The sequence below is a fragment of the Callithrix jacchus genome, chromosome 9, assembly GCF_049354715.1.
Source record: "Callithrix jacchus isolate 240 chromosome 9, calJac240_pri, whole genome shotgun sequence".
Lineage (NCBI taxonomy): Eukaryota > Metazoa > Chordata > Mammalia > Primates > Cebidae > Callithrix > Callithrix jacchus.
Window position 1 is genome coordinate 83,298,419 of NC_133510.1, and position 21,512 is coordinate 83,319,930.

The 21,512-nt window shown below is 35.0% G+C and overlaps 1 protein-coding gene across 1 annotated transcript in view; it reads left to right on the forward strand.

Moving 5' to 3' along the window:
- PTPRQ (protein tyrosine phosphatase receptor type Q) overlaps positions 1-21,512 on the forward strand; it is a 233,478-nt gene that overhangs the window by 135,316 nt on the left and 76,650 nt on the right. The window contains exons 30-31 of the mRNA XM_035257125.3: positions 14,855-14,976; positions 21,302-21,488. Coding sequence (XP_035113016.3) covers positions 14,855-14,976; positions 21,302-21,488 — 309 coding nt within the window. The remainder of the gene's footprint in view (positions 1-14,854; positions 14,977-21,301; positions 21,489-21,512) is intronic.

The window sequence follows — 21,512 nt, forward strand, 5'->3', positions numbered from 1 at the left end:
TCTCTCTCTTTCTTCCTCCCTCCCTCCCTCTCTCTTCTTTCTTTTCCTTCCTTCCTCTTTTTCTTTCTTTCTTTCTTTCTTTCTTTCTTTCTTTCTTTCTTTCTTTCTTTCTTTCTTCTTTCTTTCTTTCTTTCTTTCTTTCTTTCTTTCTTTCTTTCTTTCTTCTTTCTCTTTCTTTCTTCCTTCTCTTTTTCTCTCTTTCTCTTTTTTTGTGTGAGAGAATCTCACTCCTTCACCCAGGGTGGAGTGCAGGGACACAATCACAGTTCACTACAGCCTCGACCTCCTGGGCTCAAGCAATCCTCCCACCTCAGGCTTCCAAGTAGCCAAGACTACAAACACATGCCACTGTGCCTGGCTAATTTTTTTAAAATTTTTTTGATAGAAATGAGGTCTCACTATGTTGACCAAACTGGTCTTGAACTCTTGGGCTCAAGTGATCCTCCTGCCCTGGCCTACCAAAGTGCTGAGATTACAGGTGTGAGCTACCATGCCAGGCATATTTTCTTATTGTCTAGAATAATTCCCAGTACTAGTAGATACTCTATAAAAATTCCCTGAATGCGGGAAATTTGATCGAATAAGTTTTAGTGGGTAGGACAAAATAGATCGTTTTCCAGTGCAGGTGATGATAAGGGTGATGATAAGGATGACGATGCTATAGCAAAGAAAGCAAAAATATGGGAAAAGTTCAGTTTACTTTGGGCTTAGTTAATAGGTATGGTTATTTTGAACAGTTGGATTTTGTCAAGAAATAGCTATTCTAATATAAGTAGAAAACAGAAATAAGTAAGTCCTCAGAGATTAGAACCAAATACATTAGTAGCCTAGAGCCGGCTTGTGGACAGCTGATTTGTAACCTTTGGTTAAAATATGCCTGTGCCTTTGTGCCTGCTGCCACTAAGCGTTCCCATTCCAAGTGTCTCACTTGGGGAGTACCTGCTTCTAATTACCGCATTGAGCCAGGAAGTGAACTTTTTAAATGCGGTCTCTTGCAAGCACACTTGACACTATTATAAAAGATGTTTAATTAGCATAAAACAACATATAACATGATCAGTTCAGAAGTTGGTAAATGAAACTGAAAAGTTGGATTTCGAAATAATCCTACATTCTCAAGTCTTTCCATTTGAATGTCATTCTTTCCACCCTATTTCCTTCACTTCTTAGCCAATTTTGAGGTCTATGGCCGTATTTTATTTCCAGGGAACACAGAGAAAATGGACTTTCTACCACTGTGCTTAGTTAGGAGAGAAAGGTGAAAAGATTTGTATTTTTCAACTGTGTGATAACATTTGATTGCATTTTCAAAATTCATAGCTTTTCAACTGTGTTGTATGTGGATGAGAATAATTAAGTTTTGACAATGAGTTGGTTACTCCTTTTAGTTTCAGGAATGGAGGAACTTTTTGCTTCCAATGGAAGAGAAGACATTTTACTAATGATAAATATTGTACATTTGAATTTCTACATTTCATAATTATACATCAAAATAAAAGTTCTACTTATTATATTAAGTCAGGAAGAGATAATTTGAGATTATATTTGATACTAAAGACAGAAACTCACTGCATATATTACTGCAACATAATATATACGGTGAAGTAACATAATAGAATGAAAGACATTAGAATAGTTAACAAAAGTCTTGAAGAGCAATAATACTTTTCATATTAAAAATAAAGCATTCATAGATGTTGCTTCTGCATGCCAAAGTTGAAAATATGGGCATTTTGCAAACTCAAAAAATCTAGATGAAGAAAATTAATGTTTTGTATTATTTATAATTGACTCAAAAATGTGGTATGGGTCACCTGGTAGCTCATGTCTGTAATCCCACCACTTTGGGAGGCTGACGTGAGCAGATCATCTGAGGTCAGGAATTTGAAACCAACCTGGCTACCCTGGTAAAACCCTGTCTCTTCTAAAAATACAAAAAAATTAGCTGGGCATGGTGGTGCATACCTGCAACCCCAGCTACTTGGAAGGCTTTGAGGCAGGAGAAACGCTTGAACTCAGGAGGTGGAGGTTGCAATAAACTGAGATTACACCACTGCCCTCTAGCCTGGGTGACAAAGCCAGACTCCATCTCAAAAAAAAAAAAAAAAAAAAAATGTGGTATGTTGTTTCATGATAGAGGATAAAATAACAACTCTTTCTCTGAATTAGAGAAAAGACTAAACAACAATATAAAATAGTACAAAATAACTATTTCAGAGAACTGCATTTTATTCTAATAACATCAAGTTGTATTCAAGCACTTAGTAATATAACATCTTGTCAAAACCTGGAGCTTCTCCATAAAGAGCTACTGATTAATGGCTAGTTTGAAATTAAATTGTTTAAAATGTGAGTAACTCAAATAAGAGACCACCTAGTTTTAATAATAAATATTATAGGGCCGGGCGCAGTGGCTCAAGCCTGTATCCCAGCACTTTGGGAGGCCGAGACGGGTGGATCACGAGGTCAACAGATCGAGACCATTCTGGTCAACATGGTGAAACCCCGTCTCTATTGAAAATACAAAAAATTAGCTGGGCATGGTGGCGCGTGCCTGTAATCCCAGCTACTCAGGAGGCTGAGGCAGGAGAATTGCCTGAATCCAGGAGGCGGAGGTTGCGGTGAGCCGAGATCGCGCCATTGCACTCCAGCCTGGGTAACAAGAGAGAAACTCCGTCTCAAAAAAAAAAAAAAAAAAATTATAAAAGGTTCTACAGTGGATTATACAATCAGAAAATATGTTCTCATTAGCTATCTGAGCCCATAAAGAACAGCATCAAAACTGAGGATCAGGGAGCAAAGTCAGAATGCTAGCCGAGAATTAAATTGGGTTATCCTATGAATCTGAGTATACACCTGTAAAACTGAATAAATAAGGGAAATAATAGTCAACCAATTTAAGCTAACCATTCTTTCTCTCACATACTCTTACCTAGATCATTGAAGCCAAATTGCTTTTGTCCTTAAATAATCATATAATAGCCATATTTCTACTGCATGCTGAGTGTTATAGATACAAATATAAGTATGAAAATTTAAAAAATGGTAAAAATATTTAACTTGAAACATTACAGTCTTGCAAATTATTTTACTCATCTATTTTTTCTGATTAGCCTTAAAGTCAAAAGCAGTTTGAGTGGTGTGTGTATGTATGTGGTGGTGATGTAAAGCCAAAAGCTGTTAAATGCCTCTGTGGTGCACAAGAGATACTTAATGCTGAGAAAATGTACAACTTAAAAGGAGTGTGGGTGTGAAATTAGTATGGAACAAAATGGGAGTCTCATAATGTGCATCTCCTATAGACCACCAAGACTGGAAGACAGAAAGAAAGGAAAATTCCTGGGGTAACACTTAGGTTGTGAAAACCACAGGATACCATACTCATGAGGAATTTTAACTACCCAAACATCTGTTAGGTTAAAAAAAATTCAGCAAAACATGCCTCATCAAAGAAGTTTCCAAGGAATGCAACTTTATGATCTAAAAAGAAGAAAAACCAAATAGAGGGCAAAGCACACTTTAACATTATTAAAAATTAGAAATTGTTAATGTGTTAACTATATATTCAGTTGTTTTTCTTGGTTTCTTCTAAACTGTGTAATGTACTTATGTGATAAATGTTATAGTTAGAGAGATATAAATTATCCTTCTTATAAAGAAGGAATTATATAATGGTAAGAAATTATTTTAGCCACAAATAAATAGATACTTAAGACATTTAGATGCTCATTTGGTGGCAAAGTGCAGTTTTAGGGTAGGCATTATCTTGCTGCCACTAGAGAAAATAAATATCATTTATTCTAGACATGATGGTTACACTTCTGCAAAATTAGTTAGATGCTGTTGAGAGTCTTCTAAATTAGTTACCCAGGACTCCATAATGGGTAATTCAAGACAACATCTCTGTCCTCTAGGCCTGTATACTGAAGTTATTGGTATGACCACGTAGGTTCCCATAGACATCTCAAACTCCATATTGCCACCTTCCCCTGCAAACCTTTTGCTTTCCTTGTGTTCCCTGTCTCAGTTTACTGCACCACTATTCATATAGTGGTTCAAACTAGTTATCTAGAAATTATTTTTAGTTCGTTTTACCTATTCTCATCCCCCATGAGGCAAAATCTGAGTCCTATTGTATTTACCTTCTAAATATCTCTTGTATTTATTTTTCTTTACAAGTATCTCTAAGTCCAGATTTTTACATTTATCTCCTAATTGATTACAAAAGAGATCTAAATGGTCTTTTTGCCCTCATTTGCTGCCACTCACTTCAACTCAGCATTTCAGTACACCTATCTTGAAATGTTGTTCACCATGTTCCTCTGCTGAAAATCTTTAATCATTTTCTATATGCCTGCATGTTAAAACCATGCCCATTAGTAAAGCTCTGTAACTTCATTTATAATTTGGCTTATATTCCTCATACATACACTATTCTTTCTCCTATGGTCTGGATCTTTGCTATTCTTTCTTACTGTCCTTTCTTTCCTCCTCTTTTGGTGACAGCTACCTTTTTGATATGTTTTTAGATAACTCTTTTGAGAAACCTTTCAGAAATCCTTCTTTCCACTCCCACCTCCCAAAATGTGTTTCTCAACAAATGAGCATATTGCATCATAGTTACTTTTCTCTTTCTTTCTTTTGTGGGCCTTGAGTTCTTTAAAAACAGAAATAGCCAGTTGCGCATGTCCTATGTATCTTTCTGTCCCCTGTGCCTACTTTTAATCTAAGATTTGTTTTGAATATTGAAGAAAGGCATTTGGTTTTAATGTGAAAGTATTTCAGGGTCAAAATTCTCCATATTTTAAAATAGTTCATACTGATTTTCTTTAGGTTTTTTTTTTTTTTGGCTTAAAACTTGTCTTTCAAATACTTGCATTGTTATCGCCAAAATTAAAATTCTCCTGGCCAGTTGCTTTCCATGTTTGACATATTCTGCTTCTTTTATTTCATAAAACCAGTCTATTTTATATTGTTGATTATTTTGTGATTTTCTCTTTCATTAATTAACATAATAAATATGAATTATTGCATATAGGAAATATTACTATTGCATGTAGAAGATATGAATAATTACATATAGGAAAGAATTATTGCATTTAGAAAGATTTCAAATGGTGAAGGAAAATAGTAAATGCCCATTTCAGAATAGATTGGGGAAGCATTAAAAATATCTAAATGGATAACTGAGATAATGAGCTGGTAATAAATATGTATAGTGAGACAGAATTATAATAGGTTGATGGCCCACGAAAGAACAAAGGGGAAGAACAATGTTTAAAGTTGGAATGCCAAGTGATTACAAAGAAGAGATACATTGCTGAAATCATAATTGAAAGAAAATGATAGAAAGCATTTAACATTAAAGTATCTAATAATATATTCAACTATATATTTAATGCCAAAAGACCTTATGCTAGGTTATAAAGCAAATTTTCTGGAATTTAAATAAAAATATTTGTTCTTGAAATTCTGTTTACATAAGCAAGTAGAAAGTTGCAGCAAAATCACTAAAAGTAAAAAAAAAAAGGAAAGTTTAAGAATTATCACTTTTAAAAAAAATCATCAATATTTTAGAAACTCTGGTTTTCATAAAGGAAAAAGGGGAGGGAATTTTGTCTCCATTTATAGCTTAGCGGTATTTTATCTTTTTAAATTTCAAATTGATTCTCCCATTTTCTCTGAGATCTCAAACTAAATTTCATGTTGAATTGAATTAACTTTTACTCTTCTGAGAATCTTCTTTCTCTTCATTCAACAGGATGTGTGAAGTAGTTATAATACATTGTGAGTTTTGGTCTTTAACCTCAGTTCTAAGTTTTACCTTAGCATTAGGCCCTAGGTCAACAAAATTTCAGCTTCCATTTCTTCTGCATTTACTAAGACGCAAGGAAAATTCTGATTTAACTATGAAAATTCCAAATTCTAGAAAACCCTAGGATGTCTATATATGGTGTCTTGGTCACATTTTGTTCATGCCTAGTAACAAATGAGACACCTAGGCTGCACAGTTAAGAGCATTAACAATGACTTACCTTACTGGGTGTTTGCTATATGCTGGTACTATTCTAAGAACTTAAAAGACTGATTCATGCATAAGTCTTCATTTCTAGCACAGAGCCTGCACTCTTAGATCTTGACTAGAATTCAAGCAAAGCCTCAGGGTGGAAAAGTACCAAGAGATGGAGAGGTACTAACTGTGATCATATAGAGAAGCTAGCCAACTGTCCAATCATCTCCAAAATAAATTGAGTGAGAATTTTGACACATACCTCAAAATTATGCTTTTAAAGTTTCTGATACCCTTGATTCTTACTTTTCTTTAATGATATCCTAGATATTTCTTTTATCCCAATTATATCTGCATATAAATAATAGGAGAATAAAATAGCAACATTTATCCTGGCCCTAAGACTGCATTTTGGTGATGGCCTTACCTGAATTATTCCAGGTTGCTCCAATGCAGAGCTTCATGGTGACATGAAAGTGGTGATATTTTATGCTTTAATGGAACATGCTGAACTGTTATTCTAGAAACTTAGGACATGGGAGGAAGTGAGTAAAGAGAACTCTCTTCATAGTTTATTCAGAATTAAAATAGAATGAAAGGTAGGAGGCGACCAGTCTGTGGAGTATTTGATGGCTTGATACAGGTCTCCATGTTGATTACCAGCTCCCAAACTTCCTTGATATCTACTTCTTTAGACTTCCAGAAGGAGTAATTCAATCCTCTTTTCCACCCTTGTTTCTAATGTTGGAATCATTGGTCATCTAATCTGAAGAGCAGTGTCACTATTTTTTCAAATGGCATATCGACATTATAGAGCAGTAGTTCTTAAACTTGAACACAGTCATTGCAACAGCTGCAGGACTCTTAATTGCTGAGCCCTATACTCAGGGTTTCTGATTCAGTAAGTCTGAGGTAGTGGCTCAGAAATTGCTTTTCTATGGCTCCCCTAGTGATGTTGATGCTGCTGGTCTGGAGACACATTTTGAGAACCACTGTTGTAAAAAGTTGTTTTATAAACATGATGTTATTGTCAGAAAATATGTATCATCTGATTCTAAAGTAATAGTAGTAATTAAAATATTTTCATTCTTGCCCGGCATGGCCAGTATTGAAACTGAGAGGTTTTCATTGTATTTTTTCCAACTTAAGCCAGTCAGAAATTAGTCAGAAAATAACTCATTTAAGCATCAAATAAGATGATTATACAGTGAAGTCTAATATTGTGAACATCCATGAATCATTCTTGGTACTCATGAATCTAATCTGACAAATTCTTAGACTTGCTGTATCTGTAACACCATTGTGCTATACCCTCTGCAGGACCACCTTGCTGTTAGGAAATCTAATTTAAAAACACAATTAACATCTTATAAAATGGTAGAAAATGTTTTCTATACCGGCAGTGGTGTTGCATTTTGGTCAGTGAAATCACTGGCTCTAGGAGAACATCCAAACTACAGAAGGATAGCCATTTATCAAAGTGTTTTAACCAGAGGCAGGAATATCCTGAGATACTCTAGCTGTGTGGAAATACGATGAATCCAGTTGTAGAGCTTCTTCAGGGTCCTTGGTGCCCTGAATTGTCTAAGACACAGGAATCCACTGGCCAGTTGGATTTCTTCTAATCCTGAGAGGCATCTAACACTTGGTGCTACTTTGTCCAGGTATGCTGAATCAAAGTCAACTTGTAGTCTTTGAAGTCGTTAATATTTGTGTAGCTGAGAAACAACAGAGCCCTTCATTTAGTGATGACAGTCACTAGAAATCTGGTGGCCCAATATACCAAATTCTGAGACAAAAACACCCTGAATGGTAAGCCCTTTTAATACATTTTATACTGAACTTAAATTCATGTGTTCGTATTGTTCAACACCCACTTATGAGTGAGAACATGTGGTGGTTGGACCTAGTGGAGATGACAGGGGAATGGATGAAGCAAACCACCATGGGATGTGCATACCTATGTAATAATCCTGCGTGTCTGCACATGTACCATAGAACTTAAAATATAATTTTAAAAAATTCAAATAGTTGTATAGTCAATTTAAATTCCAGGTATATAGAGCTGAAGTTTTCTGTTTTGTGAGTTGCAGTCAAACCATTTATTCATTTATGTTTATTCTTTTAGGAAAGTCATCATAATAAGGTGTACTAAAAACCATAGAGTATTTAGGTTAGACTTAGAGGGGTCTCCAGGTGGCAAAATTACTAATAAGTCTTAGAATGTGCTTATTCTAAAAGTATAGTATTAGACACACTAAAACTTGTTGGTTCTTAATCAAAGTGGCAGGGACGGGGGCATTCAAACTTTTATATGGACTAGGCAAAATGATGGTCTATCCAGACTCACCTTTCAGCTAACACACTTAGCATCAAGACACAGATGGATGGGAAAGATGACCCTGACCCACATAAGACCCACATTCCTGTGCAAGGATAGAAGCATGATAATCAGGAAATGATGGTTGTTAGTTACAGAAAATGCATTATGGTGAAAAGCAGGGGGAAAGTGCTGGTGAAAGGAAGTGATTGGATTATGGGCAATGAGAGAATAAGGATAGATCATTCCCACTGAGTAAATTGCTGTGATTTATAAGAGAAAGGGTATAGTGATATCTTGGCCCATTACTGACTAGATTCATTTCACAAACAATCCTAAATCAGAATGTGACAGTTTATGGGGAGACAAACAAAGTCTCCCAAAAATGCTTGCAAGTTACTCAGCTTTTAAACTGGCATATTTTCAACTCCTCATACCTTTGCAACCATCAGCTCCCTTTGTTTTTGTAGTTGGGAGTGTAATTTTGTAGCCACCCTTCTGTGACACTAGTCATAGTTTACTATATGCTATGATAAAAGAGAAAATACTGGATATAAATAAAATAAATATATTTTATTATATGTTTTGGGAATTTTGTTAAATTTCATAAGAATGTTGCCTAAATTAATTTTTGTATGTATATAAGTATATTATAATATTGCATAATAAAATAATTAGATGTTGTTTTATAATAGATGGGCATTTTGGTATTCTAAATATTTCTCTAAAATTACCTATGAATTAATTAAGTAGTTCTCTTTTGTTGCTCCAGATAGGTGAAACATATATTGTTACATATTATATATTATATATTTTTGTATATTCAGTTGTATATGTTTTTTTTTTTAGTTTGGATTTAGGAGCTCTAATCCTTCAAAAACACAAGTCGGCAAAATACAATACAAGTTGGCTAAAGGAAATTTTTGACAGCATCAACACAGGAAACTTGTGTAACAAGACAGGCAATTTTATCAAGAATTTTACTGAAAATGCAAACATTGTTTAGAGTGATTGTTACTTTTTTTAAAAAAAGGAAGAAGGAAGGGAAAATGACTTTGGGAAAAGCTCAAGAAATGGCATTAAAGCATAGTTCAGCAAGGGGCTAAATACCTCGCTGTTTTATAATGACTGATCAGTGCAAAGAACTTAAAACATTTAGGAGTATGGGTGATTATATGTGTTGTTGTGAATAATCTTTCAATGTCACGTTCTCTTAGCTCTGCTTGGGGTCACAGAGACTCCCTGATGAGGGCTGTAATTGCTAGCATTAAAGGAATGATTGTAGGGTTGACATTTTATTGTGAAAGAAGAGAAGTTAAAGCAAAGCATTATATGGCTTTCTGAGCGGGCATACAGACATACTCACAAGCCAAAGTTTTCCTTGGGAAAAGGTTTTGCACTTTGTCTTCAGTGAGACCCCAAAAAGCCACTGTGGAGCAGAGATCCAGAAATATTTCCAGATACGACCAGGTGCAGTGGCTCACGTCTGTAATTCCAGCACTTTAGGAGGCCAAGGTGTGTGGATCACCTGAGGACGGGAGTTCGAGACCAGCCTGACCAAATGGAGAAACTTCATCTCTACTAAAAATACAAAATTAGCCGGGCATTGGTGGTGCACACCTGTAATCCCAAGTACTTAGGAGGCTGAAGAAGGAGAATCGCTTCAACCCAGGAGGTGGAGGTTGCAGTGAACCAAGATCGTGCCATTGTACTCCAGCCTGGGCAACACGAGCAAAACTTTGTAAGAAGGAAGGAAGGAAGGAAGGAAGGAAGGAAGGAAGGGAGGGAGGGAGGGAGGGAGGGAGGGAGGGAGGGAGGGAGGGAGGGAGGGAAAGAAGAGAGAAAGGGAAAGTGAAAGGGAAAGAAAGGGAAAGGGAAAGGAAAGGAAATGAAAAGAAAGGAAAAGAAATATTTCCAGATACAAGCTACAACAGAAAAATCTCACAACTTTCTAAGTCACAGAAAATTAACAATAAATTTTTCATGATGTCTGGGCAACAATAACGTGCCACTCCACTTTCTTAATAGGACAAGTTAGGTTGAAAAGTATAGTCCCAACAGCATCAAGTAGTCTGTTATAGAGGTACATGAATCAAATAGATTCTGGAGATGATCTTTCCTTTTTTGATGTAATTAATTTTAGCCCATCTTTCTCGTATGAGTTATATTCCAAGGATTACAATCTATCACAGACCCTTTTACTTCATGGCATTTATCTTTTTGTTCCCAATAGCCATCCTTACAAAGAAAGACATTAACGTTGGTCTTAAAAGCCCTACATAATCTAGCCCTCATTTCCTCTTGGATTCTCATTCCAACTCACTGGGCTTCAGCTTCACTGTTGTCTTTGTTACTCTTAAGACATACCAGATGAAATCCTGCCTCAGGATTTCGTGCTAGCCATTCTCCTCCTGGACACTCTTCTTCCAAACATCCAAACAGTATTCCCTCACCGCCTTCAAATATTTGTTTAAATGTTATCTGCTTAGTGAGGCATATCCTGACCAGTATATTTGAAATAGTGACACCCTTAAACATCCTCATGCCCATTACCTTGTCTCATTTTTCACCATGGTACATAATACTTCCTAACATGGTATATAATTTACTTGCATAGTACATATTTATTCATTTATATTTTTCTAATATATATTATTTTTCTCCCTCCATTAAAATAGAAGTTCCATGGTCTTTGTCTCTTTGGTTCTCTTCTCTATTCCCATCACTTCCAAAGTGCCTGGCATGTCATAGGTGTTCAGTAAACTGTTGTTCAATGAAAAGGGTTAAAGAGTAGAAGCTTTATGGATGGATCTAAAGCTACCTGGATCATTTGTATGAACCTTTTGTCTTCCTAGTGCCTAGCACATAGTAAGTACTTAATAAATATTTATTCATTCAATGAATGCATAAATTTATTCTCAAAGTCAGCTAAACATTTGGTTATAAATAAAGAAAAGGGGACTCTAAAATATTTTCTTTTGTGTACCACTTGAAATGTGTGGCCTGTCAGAAAAGTGTCCACACTGGTTCTTCTTACAGAGCTGGAAGTCAAATTTTGAAAAAACATTAATAAGAAAGGAGCCTTAATACATTTATACATAGCTTGTATCCTATCCCCTTTTATAGAGTCAGAGGCAGAAGAGAGGTCACTGAAACCCACAAAACATATTTACATTTTTCAAAGCAATTAATTATGCTGATGGCAGGAGACCTCTTATAGCTCTCTCTGTTATGTGTAATTACCTAGATAAATTAGGCTACATTTTGAGGTGGTTTTTCTAGGACCATAAAGCTAGCAGTAAAAAGAATACAAATGTCTGCTTTTGCAGAGTATGTGTATGTTTCCTTGATACCTTAGTTGTTGGAGAAACTGTACTCAGAACTGGACAGTACCCAGTGCTGTCATCATTGGCACCTCCTAGCTCATCAAATCCTTGAATCCTGGAGCATCCTTTCTTCAGCCTCTCCCCTGGATGCTTTCTTGGCAATATAAAATTGGATCTTTGAGCAAGGGGTGTCAGTGCTCAGATTATTGCACAAGTTTCAGAAGTATAAATAGGGAGAGTATCTTTGTCACTCCAAAGGAATTTGTTCACTAAAACTTCCTTATATGTATTTGCTAGATTTCTGTATAGTTACATTCAAGTACTATTATTAAAATATGTCAATGCTATCGTTAAAATATTCTTTGGATTGGGTTGTGCACCTAAATTCCATAGACATAATGTTATATTCCTAAGAAATATATTCTAAATATCAATTACTTATTCATAGTTTAAAGATTGTCACCACCATTAACCTCTTGGTCTGTTTTACGCTGCTATAAGAAAATATTAGAGACTGGGTAATTTGTAAGAAGAGACTTTTGTTTTCTCATAGTTCCGGAAGCTCGGAGGTCCAAGATGAAGGTGTAGACAGGTTTGGTTATCTGGTGAGGGTTGCGCCCTCTGGAGGGGAGGAATGCGTGTCCTCACAGGGTGGAAAGCAGAAGGGCAAGCTACCCAAATGCTTCGTGAAGTCTCTCTTAGAAGGACCTTAATCCCATTCACCATGGGAGGCATTTTCATGATGTAATCACCTCTTATAGGCCCTACCTCTTCATACCAGCACACTGGCCATTGCATTTCAACATCTAAATTTTGGTGGAGACACATTCAAATGATAGTAACATCTTATACCTATCTGGTATTGAAATAAACCTGTTGGCTCTCTTCAGAGCATGGGAGTCCCTTGAACCAGATATACTACCCGTATTTATACCATCCCAACTTGTAAGAAATTATCTGAAATTTAAAAACAAAAACAACTGTCTGCATTCTGATTCTATTTGCCTCATTCCAGGCTATCTTTCCAGTTGCCAGGTAGGCATCTCAGACTTCTTGAGGTTCTCAAACTCAATGAATATGAATCCAAATTTATAATTTCCTACCATAGTCTTACCCCACCAAAATTAGTGTATGTTCCTGAATGTACTGTTGTGAACTGTCAAAATTCACCTAGCATTAATGTGTGAGTTAGCTTTTACTACTTTCTCTATCTCAATTTGCACTCACATTGAATTATTCCCAGAGTTCTTTTTATTAATTTTTCTGTAGTGACTCTAGGTTTCATTTCCTCCTATCTATCCCTTCTGTCACTATTCTTATTTTGGTTCTCATGTCTAACTTGGCTTTTTGGAACGAGCTTATCTATACTCAGTGTGCTTCAGAGAACTTACCTTTTTCATAGCTATCTGAGTTGTCTACCTAAATCAATGGAAAAATATTTCATTTCTCAAAAACCTCAGTGGAATCCCACTATTTAAAGAATAAACTCCAGATTCTTGAACATAACATTCAAGTACTCCCTAGCTTAATTCCTAAATTACTACTTGGGCTTGTTCATTTTTGTTCCTCCATAAATACTGGTTTTTCTATGATAGCTCTGTTTCTTAGATTTAGGGATTCTGAATTTTTTTTGTACCATGAATCTCTTTGGAAATCTGGTGAAGTTTATTGACTCCTTCCTAGGGTAATATATGTTTTTTTACTTGTAAAATAATAATATTACCAAGATAAGCAGTTCTACAGCAATATACGCTGTCTATGCATCCTGTTGTTTATGTTTTTGTGGCTTTTCTATGACCCTCCCTTATCACAGAAGTACCCCAACCCTGCTTTTATGGTAATTGAAATCCTTCTCATCTATCAAAGCCTAGTCCAATTCCCACTTTTACTGTGTATCTTTACCTTGCCTCCCTGCCCGATCTGTATCAACAATTTGCTCTCACATTGTAGATTATGTGTTGTGTATTTACATTTGTCCCTTATCTTTATCCTTTATGATATCTTATTAATTGACAACACTGTGCCAAATACTGAACTAGCCACTTTTACGTATATTGTTTTCATAATCCCCTTTAAAGCACCATCAAATGTTAATATGATGGGGAAACTGAAGTCCAGACATTTTGGTGTTTGACCAAGATCATACAACTTCTACTCTTGCTAGATAATGAATTATTTGAAGAAAGTAATATTTTATCTTTCTGGTTATATGTTATCAGGATCTGTGGGATAGTACTTCTTCAGTAATGTTTGCCCATGTGTATTTTAAAATATTGGAAAAATTTATCTCCCAATATTTAATATCATTAGAATTGACTAGGGGCCCTGGGAGGACAGAGGTGTGTGCAGCAGTGGTCTTTCTTAGGTTAATGTTTGTGTGAAATTAACTGTTGCTGAATCTTTCCCTGCATATTTTTATCTCTCCTAATTTCTAGTAGCTTCACAAATTGAAATTATACACATAAGGGTTTTCAACAGAAACCTTTTAAAGATACTGTCTCTTGTTTTGTATTACTGAATTACAAAATTAGGACAAATTAGGACAATAACAAATAGGACAATAAATTAGAACAGAATAACAAATTGGGACAAATTTAGAAAGTAGAACAAATCAAATAATTTAGTTGGAATCATAAGGAATTCAGGAAGTATTTGAAGATTATACTTCTAATAATAGATCAGAACAATTGAATAACCCATTTCATATTCTCCACCCTCAGTGAAAACAATAAACTCAACTCAACTTACATTTGTAAGACAATATATATATATAATTTTGTTATACCAGTTTTACTTTTCACTGTGCTCCTCTATATCTCTGTAGTTAAATATGTTTCTGCAGGAGTTTTCTTAAAACAGCATTGCTAGGTTAATTGTTTTAAAAGAAAAATATTTATTTATTTAAAAAGGCTTACTTAAGCAATGGTAATCCTTTCCTTTCACAATATTAAGTTTTAAAATAACGTACTTAGGATTTTAATTAATTATTTTTTCATTTGGAAGGCGTTCACACAGAGTAACTAATTTTAAAGAATTAGATATTTTTATTTTCTAATGCCTTTAGCACTTTGTGATTTATATAAATTAATGTAAAATTAATTCATTATGACTATCCATTTTTCATGATCTTTCCTATTATTGTACTTTAGCAAGTACTAATTCTAATGTTGCGAGATAATTTATTTTCTATTGTCATAGCTCCAGATGGTCCTCCTGAAAATGTTCATGCAGTAGCAACATCACCTTTTAGCATCAGCATAAGCTGGAGTGAACCTGCTGTCATTACTGGACCAACATATTATCTGATTGATGTCAAATCGGTAAGGCATGTCTTACCTTCTACAAGAGTTGGTATAAAATGCTTAAGAATACAAGTTTTAGAACCAGAGTACTTGAATTTGAATCTTGGCTCTGTTAGACACTAGGAAAATTACTTCACTTGTTTGTGTTTCAATGTCTACATCTGTAAAGATTGATAATAGTAAACAGGGTGCAGAGATTCTATAAGGACTGAATCAGTTAGCATGCAGGAAGAACTTAGAACATTACCTGACACATGGTAAATGCTCAATAAATATAAAATATTAGTAACATTATCATTATATTTGTTATCAGAGTATAGAATATACATATACATATATATGTGTATATATACACATATAAACGGTTACATTGGTGGTAATGCAAATATCTGGTTTACAGCACAGTGGAAAGTGATTCATAATACAAAATGAGAAAAGAGAAGTCATTAGGAGAAATGTCTCCCAGATAAAATAATATCAGAGCTAATGCTTGAAAAATAAGTGAAGCAGAACATGAGAGGGAAATGGGAATAGGGGTGTAAAAGAGTAAGCCTCATTCAAGAAAAATCAAGTTGTTTGACAACCCTGGGTCATAGCATTCAAAAAAAAAAAAAGTTCTAAGAGGTGAGGCTAGATCCAGAGGCTGACTAATGTTACAGAGTTAGGGTTTTATGTTACGGGCAGTGGGGTGCCAATTAGTGATACAGATTTCTACTGTAGAATAAGTATGGTTGCAGAGTAGAGGATAGTTTGGGAGTAGTATGGGGAGTGCAAAATCAGGCAAGGAGACAGGAAACCATTAACGGGCAAAGAAAGAGAACAGAAGAAATGTAGCAAGAGAACAGAATGAAATATAATCTCAACTAACTCATGCTGATTATAAGTTATATGACAGAAGATTATGAGGAGGAACAGATCTGTAGAGGAAAAGAGTGAATTCAGTATCAGACACACTGAGTTTGAAATACCTACGAGTTCTTCAGGTCAATAAACCCAATGGCAGCATTAAATATGGATCTAGAGCTCATAAGTTCTGGATTTGCAGATTTGGGTCATGTTAGTATTTAGAAAATAGTCAAAATTATAGGAGTGAAGGAGATTTACTGTGGAATGTGCAAAGTAAGATGACAACCTGAGGTTAGCATCCTGGGGAATACAAACGTTTAAATAAGAGGCCACTGAAAAGACTGCATGGGAGTAGATAGCCATTTGGTGGTAACCCAGGCATGAAAATCAAATCCTTCATGTAAGACGGGATACTCAATGATTTCGATAATGCAGAACTGTTAGCCAGGATAAGAATTGAAAATATTTTCTTTGCACTCAGCTTGAGTTTTGCTGGGCTTGATGAACATGGTTTTCTAGTAGCATCTTACGCATTATATAGAAAACTTACAGTGAATTTTCCTTTCTCTTTGCCTCTGTCTCTTGTCTAACTTTATAATTATTATGTCTTTGTAGTATTTCTTAAATGGAGACATAATACTTCTATCTCAAAAGACCTGTCATCATTAAAATAAAATTTAAAGAATTATTGATACATTTGTTCTCCCATTCAGTCTTTACTTTCTATTCTTTTTGTAAAGCATATTTGAAGATTTTAGTATGTAATTAGCCAAAAATAACTAGCATGAATGATGAATGCCTCGAGAATATGCATTAAAAACAAATTATAAAATGATAAACCTTTACTCTGTCAAATGAAAGGCACTTTATTAATGAAAATAATTCTCCCTTGGAAATTCTGCTTGAAGGAAGAAAAAAACAAAACATATTAAGAAATGATTTTGTAACCTGATTCTTGTAGCCTTCTTGCTAAGTTTTAAAATGAGCAAGGGAAAGAGTAGAATGGGAAGATAATGAATATTTTAACTACATAATTTATACAAGTTACATGCTGCCTCTTCCTATGCATTATCATATTATATGTTATCTAACAACATTTTGATATAAACATCATTACCTTCATTTTGCATAAAAGCAATCTGAGGCACAGAGAAGGTGAATAAGTTCTCACAGAGCCAAGACTTGGCTAAAACTAACAGACAGTGGTTTAACAGGAGAAAACGAGGGTCAGTAAATAGCAAATAAAATTGGCGAGCATAAATAGAACCTCACCAAATCAACAATCAGCAATAGCAAGAACAGCAATAGCAAGGACAGAGTCAGACAGAACCTAGTAATTCAGTTTCTTTAGGATTCTCGGAACTAAGTAGAGGCATTTCCTTCCTTCCTTCCTTCCCTCCCTCCCTCCCTCCCTCCCTCCCTCCCTCCCTCCCTCCCTCCCTCCCTCCCTCCCTCCTTCCTTCCTTCCTTCCTTCCTTCCTTCCTTCCTTCCTTCCTTCCCTCCTTCCTTCCCTTCCTCCTCCCTCCTTCCCTCCCTCCCTTCCTCCCTCCCTTCCTCCCTCCCTCCTTCCTTCCTTCTTCCTTCCTTCCTCCTTTCCTCACACATTTTAAAATACATCCAATATACCATAACTATGCTAGATGCTGGATTTGTAGAAGTGAACAAATCAAATAAAGCATGTTTGCAGCTCATTTCATTAATATGTAGTTATCAACATTAAGAATCATTGGATCCCAGACCAAGGAAGAATACATTTCATTGCACTTAGGACGTACTGTACAGCCTGTCTTCTGGAAATTATTAGCCACAGAGGATAAAACTCTTTTTTTTAAATTTTTTATTGCATTTTAGGATTTGGGGTACATATGCAGAACATGCAAGACAGTTGCATAGGTACACACATGGTAGTGTGTTTTGCTTCCTTTCTCCCCTTCACCCACATTTGGCATTTCTCTCCAGGCTATTCCTCCCCAGCTCCCCCACCCTGCTGGCCCTCCCCTTTCCCCCCCAATAGACCCCAGGGTTTAGTACTCCCCTCCCTGTGTCCATGTGTTCTCATTTTTCATCACCCGTCTATAAGTGAGAATATGTGGTATTTCATTTTCTGTTCTTGTGTCAGTTTGCTGAGAATGATGTTCTTGTGTCAGTTTGCTGAGAATGATGTTCTCCAGATTCATCCATGTCCCTACAAACGACACGAACTCATCATTTCTGATTGCTGCATAATATTCCATGGTGTTTAATAAAGAAAGATAATAATCTTTTGTACTGCCAAATTTGAGGACCGAGAATTCCTTTCAAGTTTTGTTAATTATTTTTAAATATATAATGTATCATATTCATGCCATGTCATATTTTTATGCCTTGATATTTGTTATCTATGGTTTTAATGGAAGGCATTAGAAGAGTATAATTTATAAATAGTTCAATCTATAAGATCAAACCCAGTGAGCCTGTGGCAGTGTAGCATTGGGATATGTGCCACATTTTGATATTTGTTATCTATGGTTTTAATGGAAGGCATTAAAAGAGTATATTTATAAATAGTTCAATCTATAAGATCAAACCCAGTGAGCCTGTGGCAGTGTAGCATTGGGATATGTGCCACATTTTCCCAATCCACTCTATCATCGATGGACATTTGGGTTGGTTCCAGGTCTTTGCTATTGTAAACAGTGCTGCAATGAACATTGGTGTGCATGTGTCCTGATAGTAGAATGATGTATAGTCCTTTGGATATATACCCAGTAATGGGATTGCTGGGTCAAATGGAATTTCTATTTCTAAGGCCTTGAGGAAAATTCTTAACTTTAAAAATTTAAACAAAAATTATCAATCTCAGTAAAGATATATTATTAAAAAAACTTTATAAAATGTAAATATCATCCTAGATGATTCTGCTGGAAATTAATGCATTTATAGTCATTTTTATTGTTCCTTTTATTGTTTCACTTAACAAGTTGTTATTGAGTAGCTTCTGTTCATCAAGACAAGGATGAAAAAACAAAGCTCTGCTGTCAAGTAGGTCACACCCTAGTGGTACACACTGGAATATAAACAGCAAATTAGGCTAATTATAGAGTTTGAGGTATGAAGTTTTGTGGGAAATACAAGCTAATGAAGTAGTTAAAGTTCCTGTTATGGGGGACATAGGATATAAAGGAGACTTCACAGAGCAGGTTAAATATGTTCTGGGATTTGACTAATGAATAGGGTGCACCAGGTGGGAAAGGGTGGAGACAGGATCGGAAGAGAAGAAAAAATAGGAAGTAGGGCAGGAGTAGAAGAACCAGAGGCTAATTACTGATACTTTATATAAAGTCACACTTCAAAAATGATGAAAGACATTTTATAATAATAGATTATCAAGTATAATATGAATGAACAAATTTGGAATTGATTGAAGGAAAATGAGGAGTCAAAAAGACTTGATTTCAATCCTGGGTGAGTGGACAACTAATAGTTAACAACAACAAAGGTGGAGTAGGTTTAATAAAGAAAGATAATGATCTTTTGTACTGCCAAATTTGAGGACCGAGAATTCCTTTCAAGTTTTGTTAATTATTTTTAAATATATAATGTATCATATTCATGCCATGTCATATTTTTATGGCTTGATATTTGTTATCTATGGTTTTAATGGAAGGCACTAGAAGAGTATAATTTATAAATAGTTCAATCTATAAGATCAAACCCAGTGAGCCTGTGGCAGTGTAGCATGCTGTGGACTCTTGAAAGAACTGGACTCAAATCCTACCGCTGCTACTAAGTAATCCTGAGGAAGTAACCTCAACTCTATTAAATCAGAATTCAAACAGCTGTAATAGACAAGCAAACAGTAGTCAAGTGAAGCCAACTGAGTCAGGCTCCAATGAATGGGACCCACAGCCCCTTTACAGGGGTTGACAGTTACTCATCTCCACATCTCTAGATAATATTTTTTCAGCATGAAATTCAGCCTGGTCTTAAGGAAAATTCCAAAAGGCATATTTTATGTGATATTTAAATGTTGACAACTAGTTAAATACACACTTCCTGCCAGTAGTACATATTCCTGATCAAGAGGATTCCTATGCTAATTGGTATTTCTGCCATTTTTGAGAAGTGGGGCATTTCCATCCACTGGGAATAATCTATTTGACTGTTTGCAATGATAGTATTATTTATATCAGCCTCTTGCTATGTTTCTTCTTTTATTTTTCATAGCAACATCTTTTTAAAAAAAATCTTTGAGTTAATTTCATTTATATTACCTCTGTAGACATCTCTAAAAATTAGTTTCCAGGACAACATTTTCAATATAGGTATACCATATGCAAATTGATAAGTGTGTTTCACCATATTATCAAGAAAAAATGTTCTTAGCAAACAGCGTTAAAAGAACACGTTGAACCAACCAAACAAATAAAAAAATCTTTTAAAGTTATGAAGGAGGGTTAAGTTGAAAATCCAGTTAATAGTCTATATTGTGTATTAAATCTGGTTTTAAGTGTTTCAATTCAGGTTCCTGAGAGTAGTATGCATGATAGGATTTTGAATTTTCTCATGGTTATCTTGGGAAAAACCCTTCTACTTAGTGCTAGCAAGTTTAGCTATGCTTAATATCTGGAGTCAATAGGCCAGAACCTTCATAAAGGACAGACTATGTTTGAACAAATCATATAGCTACATTTCATATGCCTAAAGACACTCATTTATGCACATTAATAATTAGGACATCCACAATTAATTGAGTTATCCAGTGCTATGCATGGTGCTAAATCAGAGTTTTTCAAACTGCAGCCATCATTAGAATTTTTAAATGAATTGGAATAAAATTAAAAAGAGCAGAAAAGATCAAAGTTTATTACAGAAAGATGATGTATTTCTGACAAATGTATTACAGACATAAGATATACATATATTATATATCCATCTCTCTGTCTTGTCTTCTGAATTATTTTACTAAGAGTGTTTCCTTTTGTGGGTAATGGTGAAAAAATTTTGAAATCTATGTTCAATATTTTAGACCTATCTTTTCTAAATCTCAGTGGAACACTGTAAATAGTTGTTATTAGCCCAATTTTACATACATTGAAAGACCAGACTGTATAGGTGATTTCTCAAATACTACAGAGCTATAAATGGCCAATCTGGAATTTGAACCCTGTGTGATTAGGTACCAAAACCTCTATACTTTCTTCTACAAATATTGGAGTCAAAAGTAGCGCTTCATTGACTGCAAAGATGATTTTTGCTTATTCATTTAATGGGTTGATTAATGATAGTTGGCTCGTTGAGTTTGTTTTCTTTTACTTTCAACTATTAAGATAGATAATAATTAGTAAACTGTTATAATAGTACTTCAGATTTCCCCGGGCAATCTGATGGCAAAATAAATAAATAAACTAAAATCTTGGTTAGATAAATACATCTCATACAGCTTTGTATTATTATATTTTGGTGATTTGGATATCAAGTGCTGCTTTCTTAATTTTTACTTATATTTTTCTATAGGTAGATAATGATGAATTTAATATATCCTTCATCAAGTCAAATGAAGAAAATAAAACCATAGAAATTAAAGATTTAGAAATATTCACAAGATATTCTGTAGTGATCACTGTGTTTACTGGAAACATAAGTGCCGCATATGTAGAAGGGAAGTCAAGTGCTGAAGTGATTGTTACTACTTTAGAATCAGGTAAGGAGAATTTCGCATCCTTGC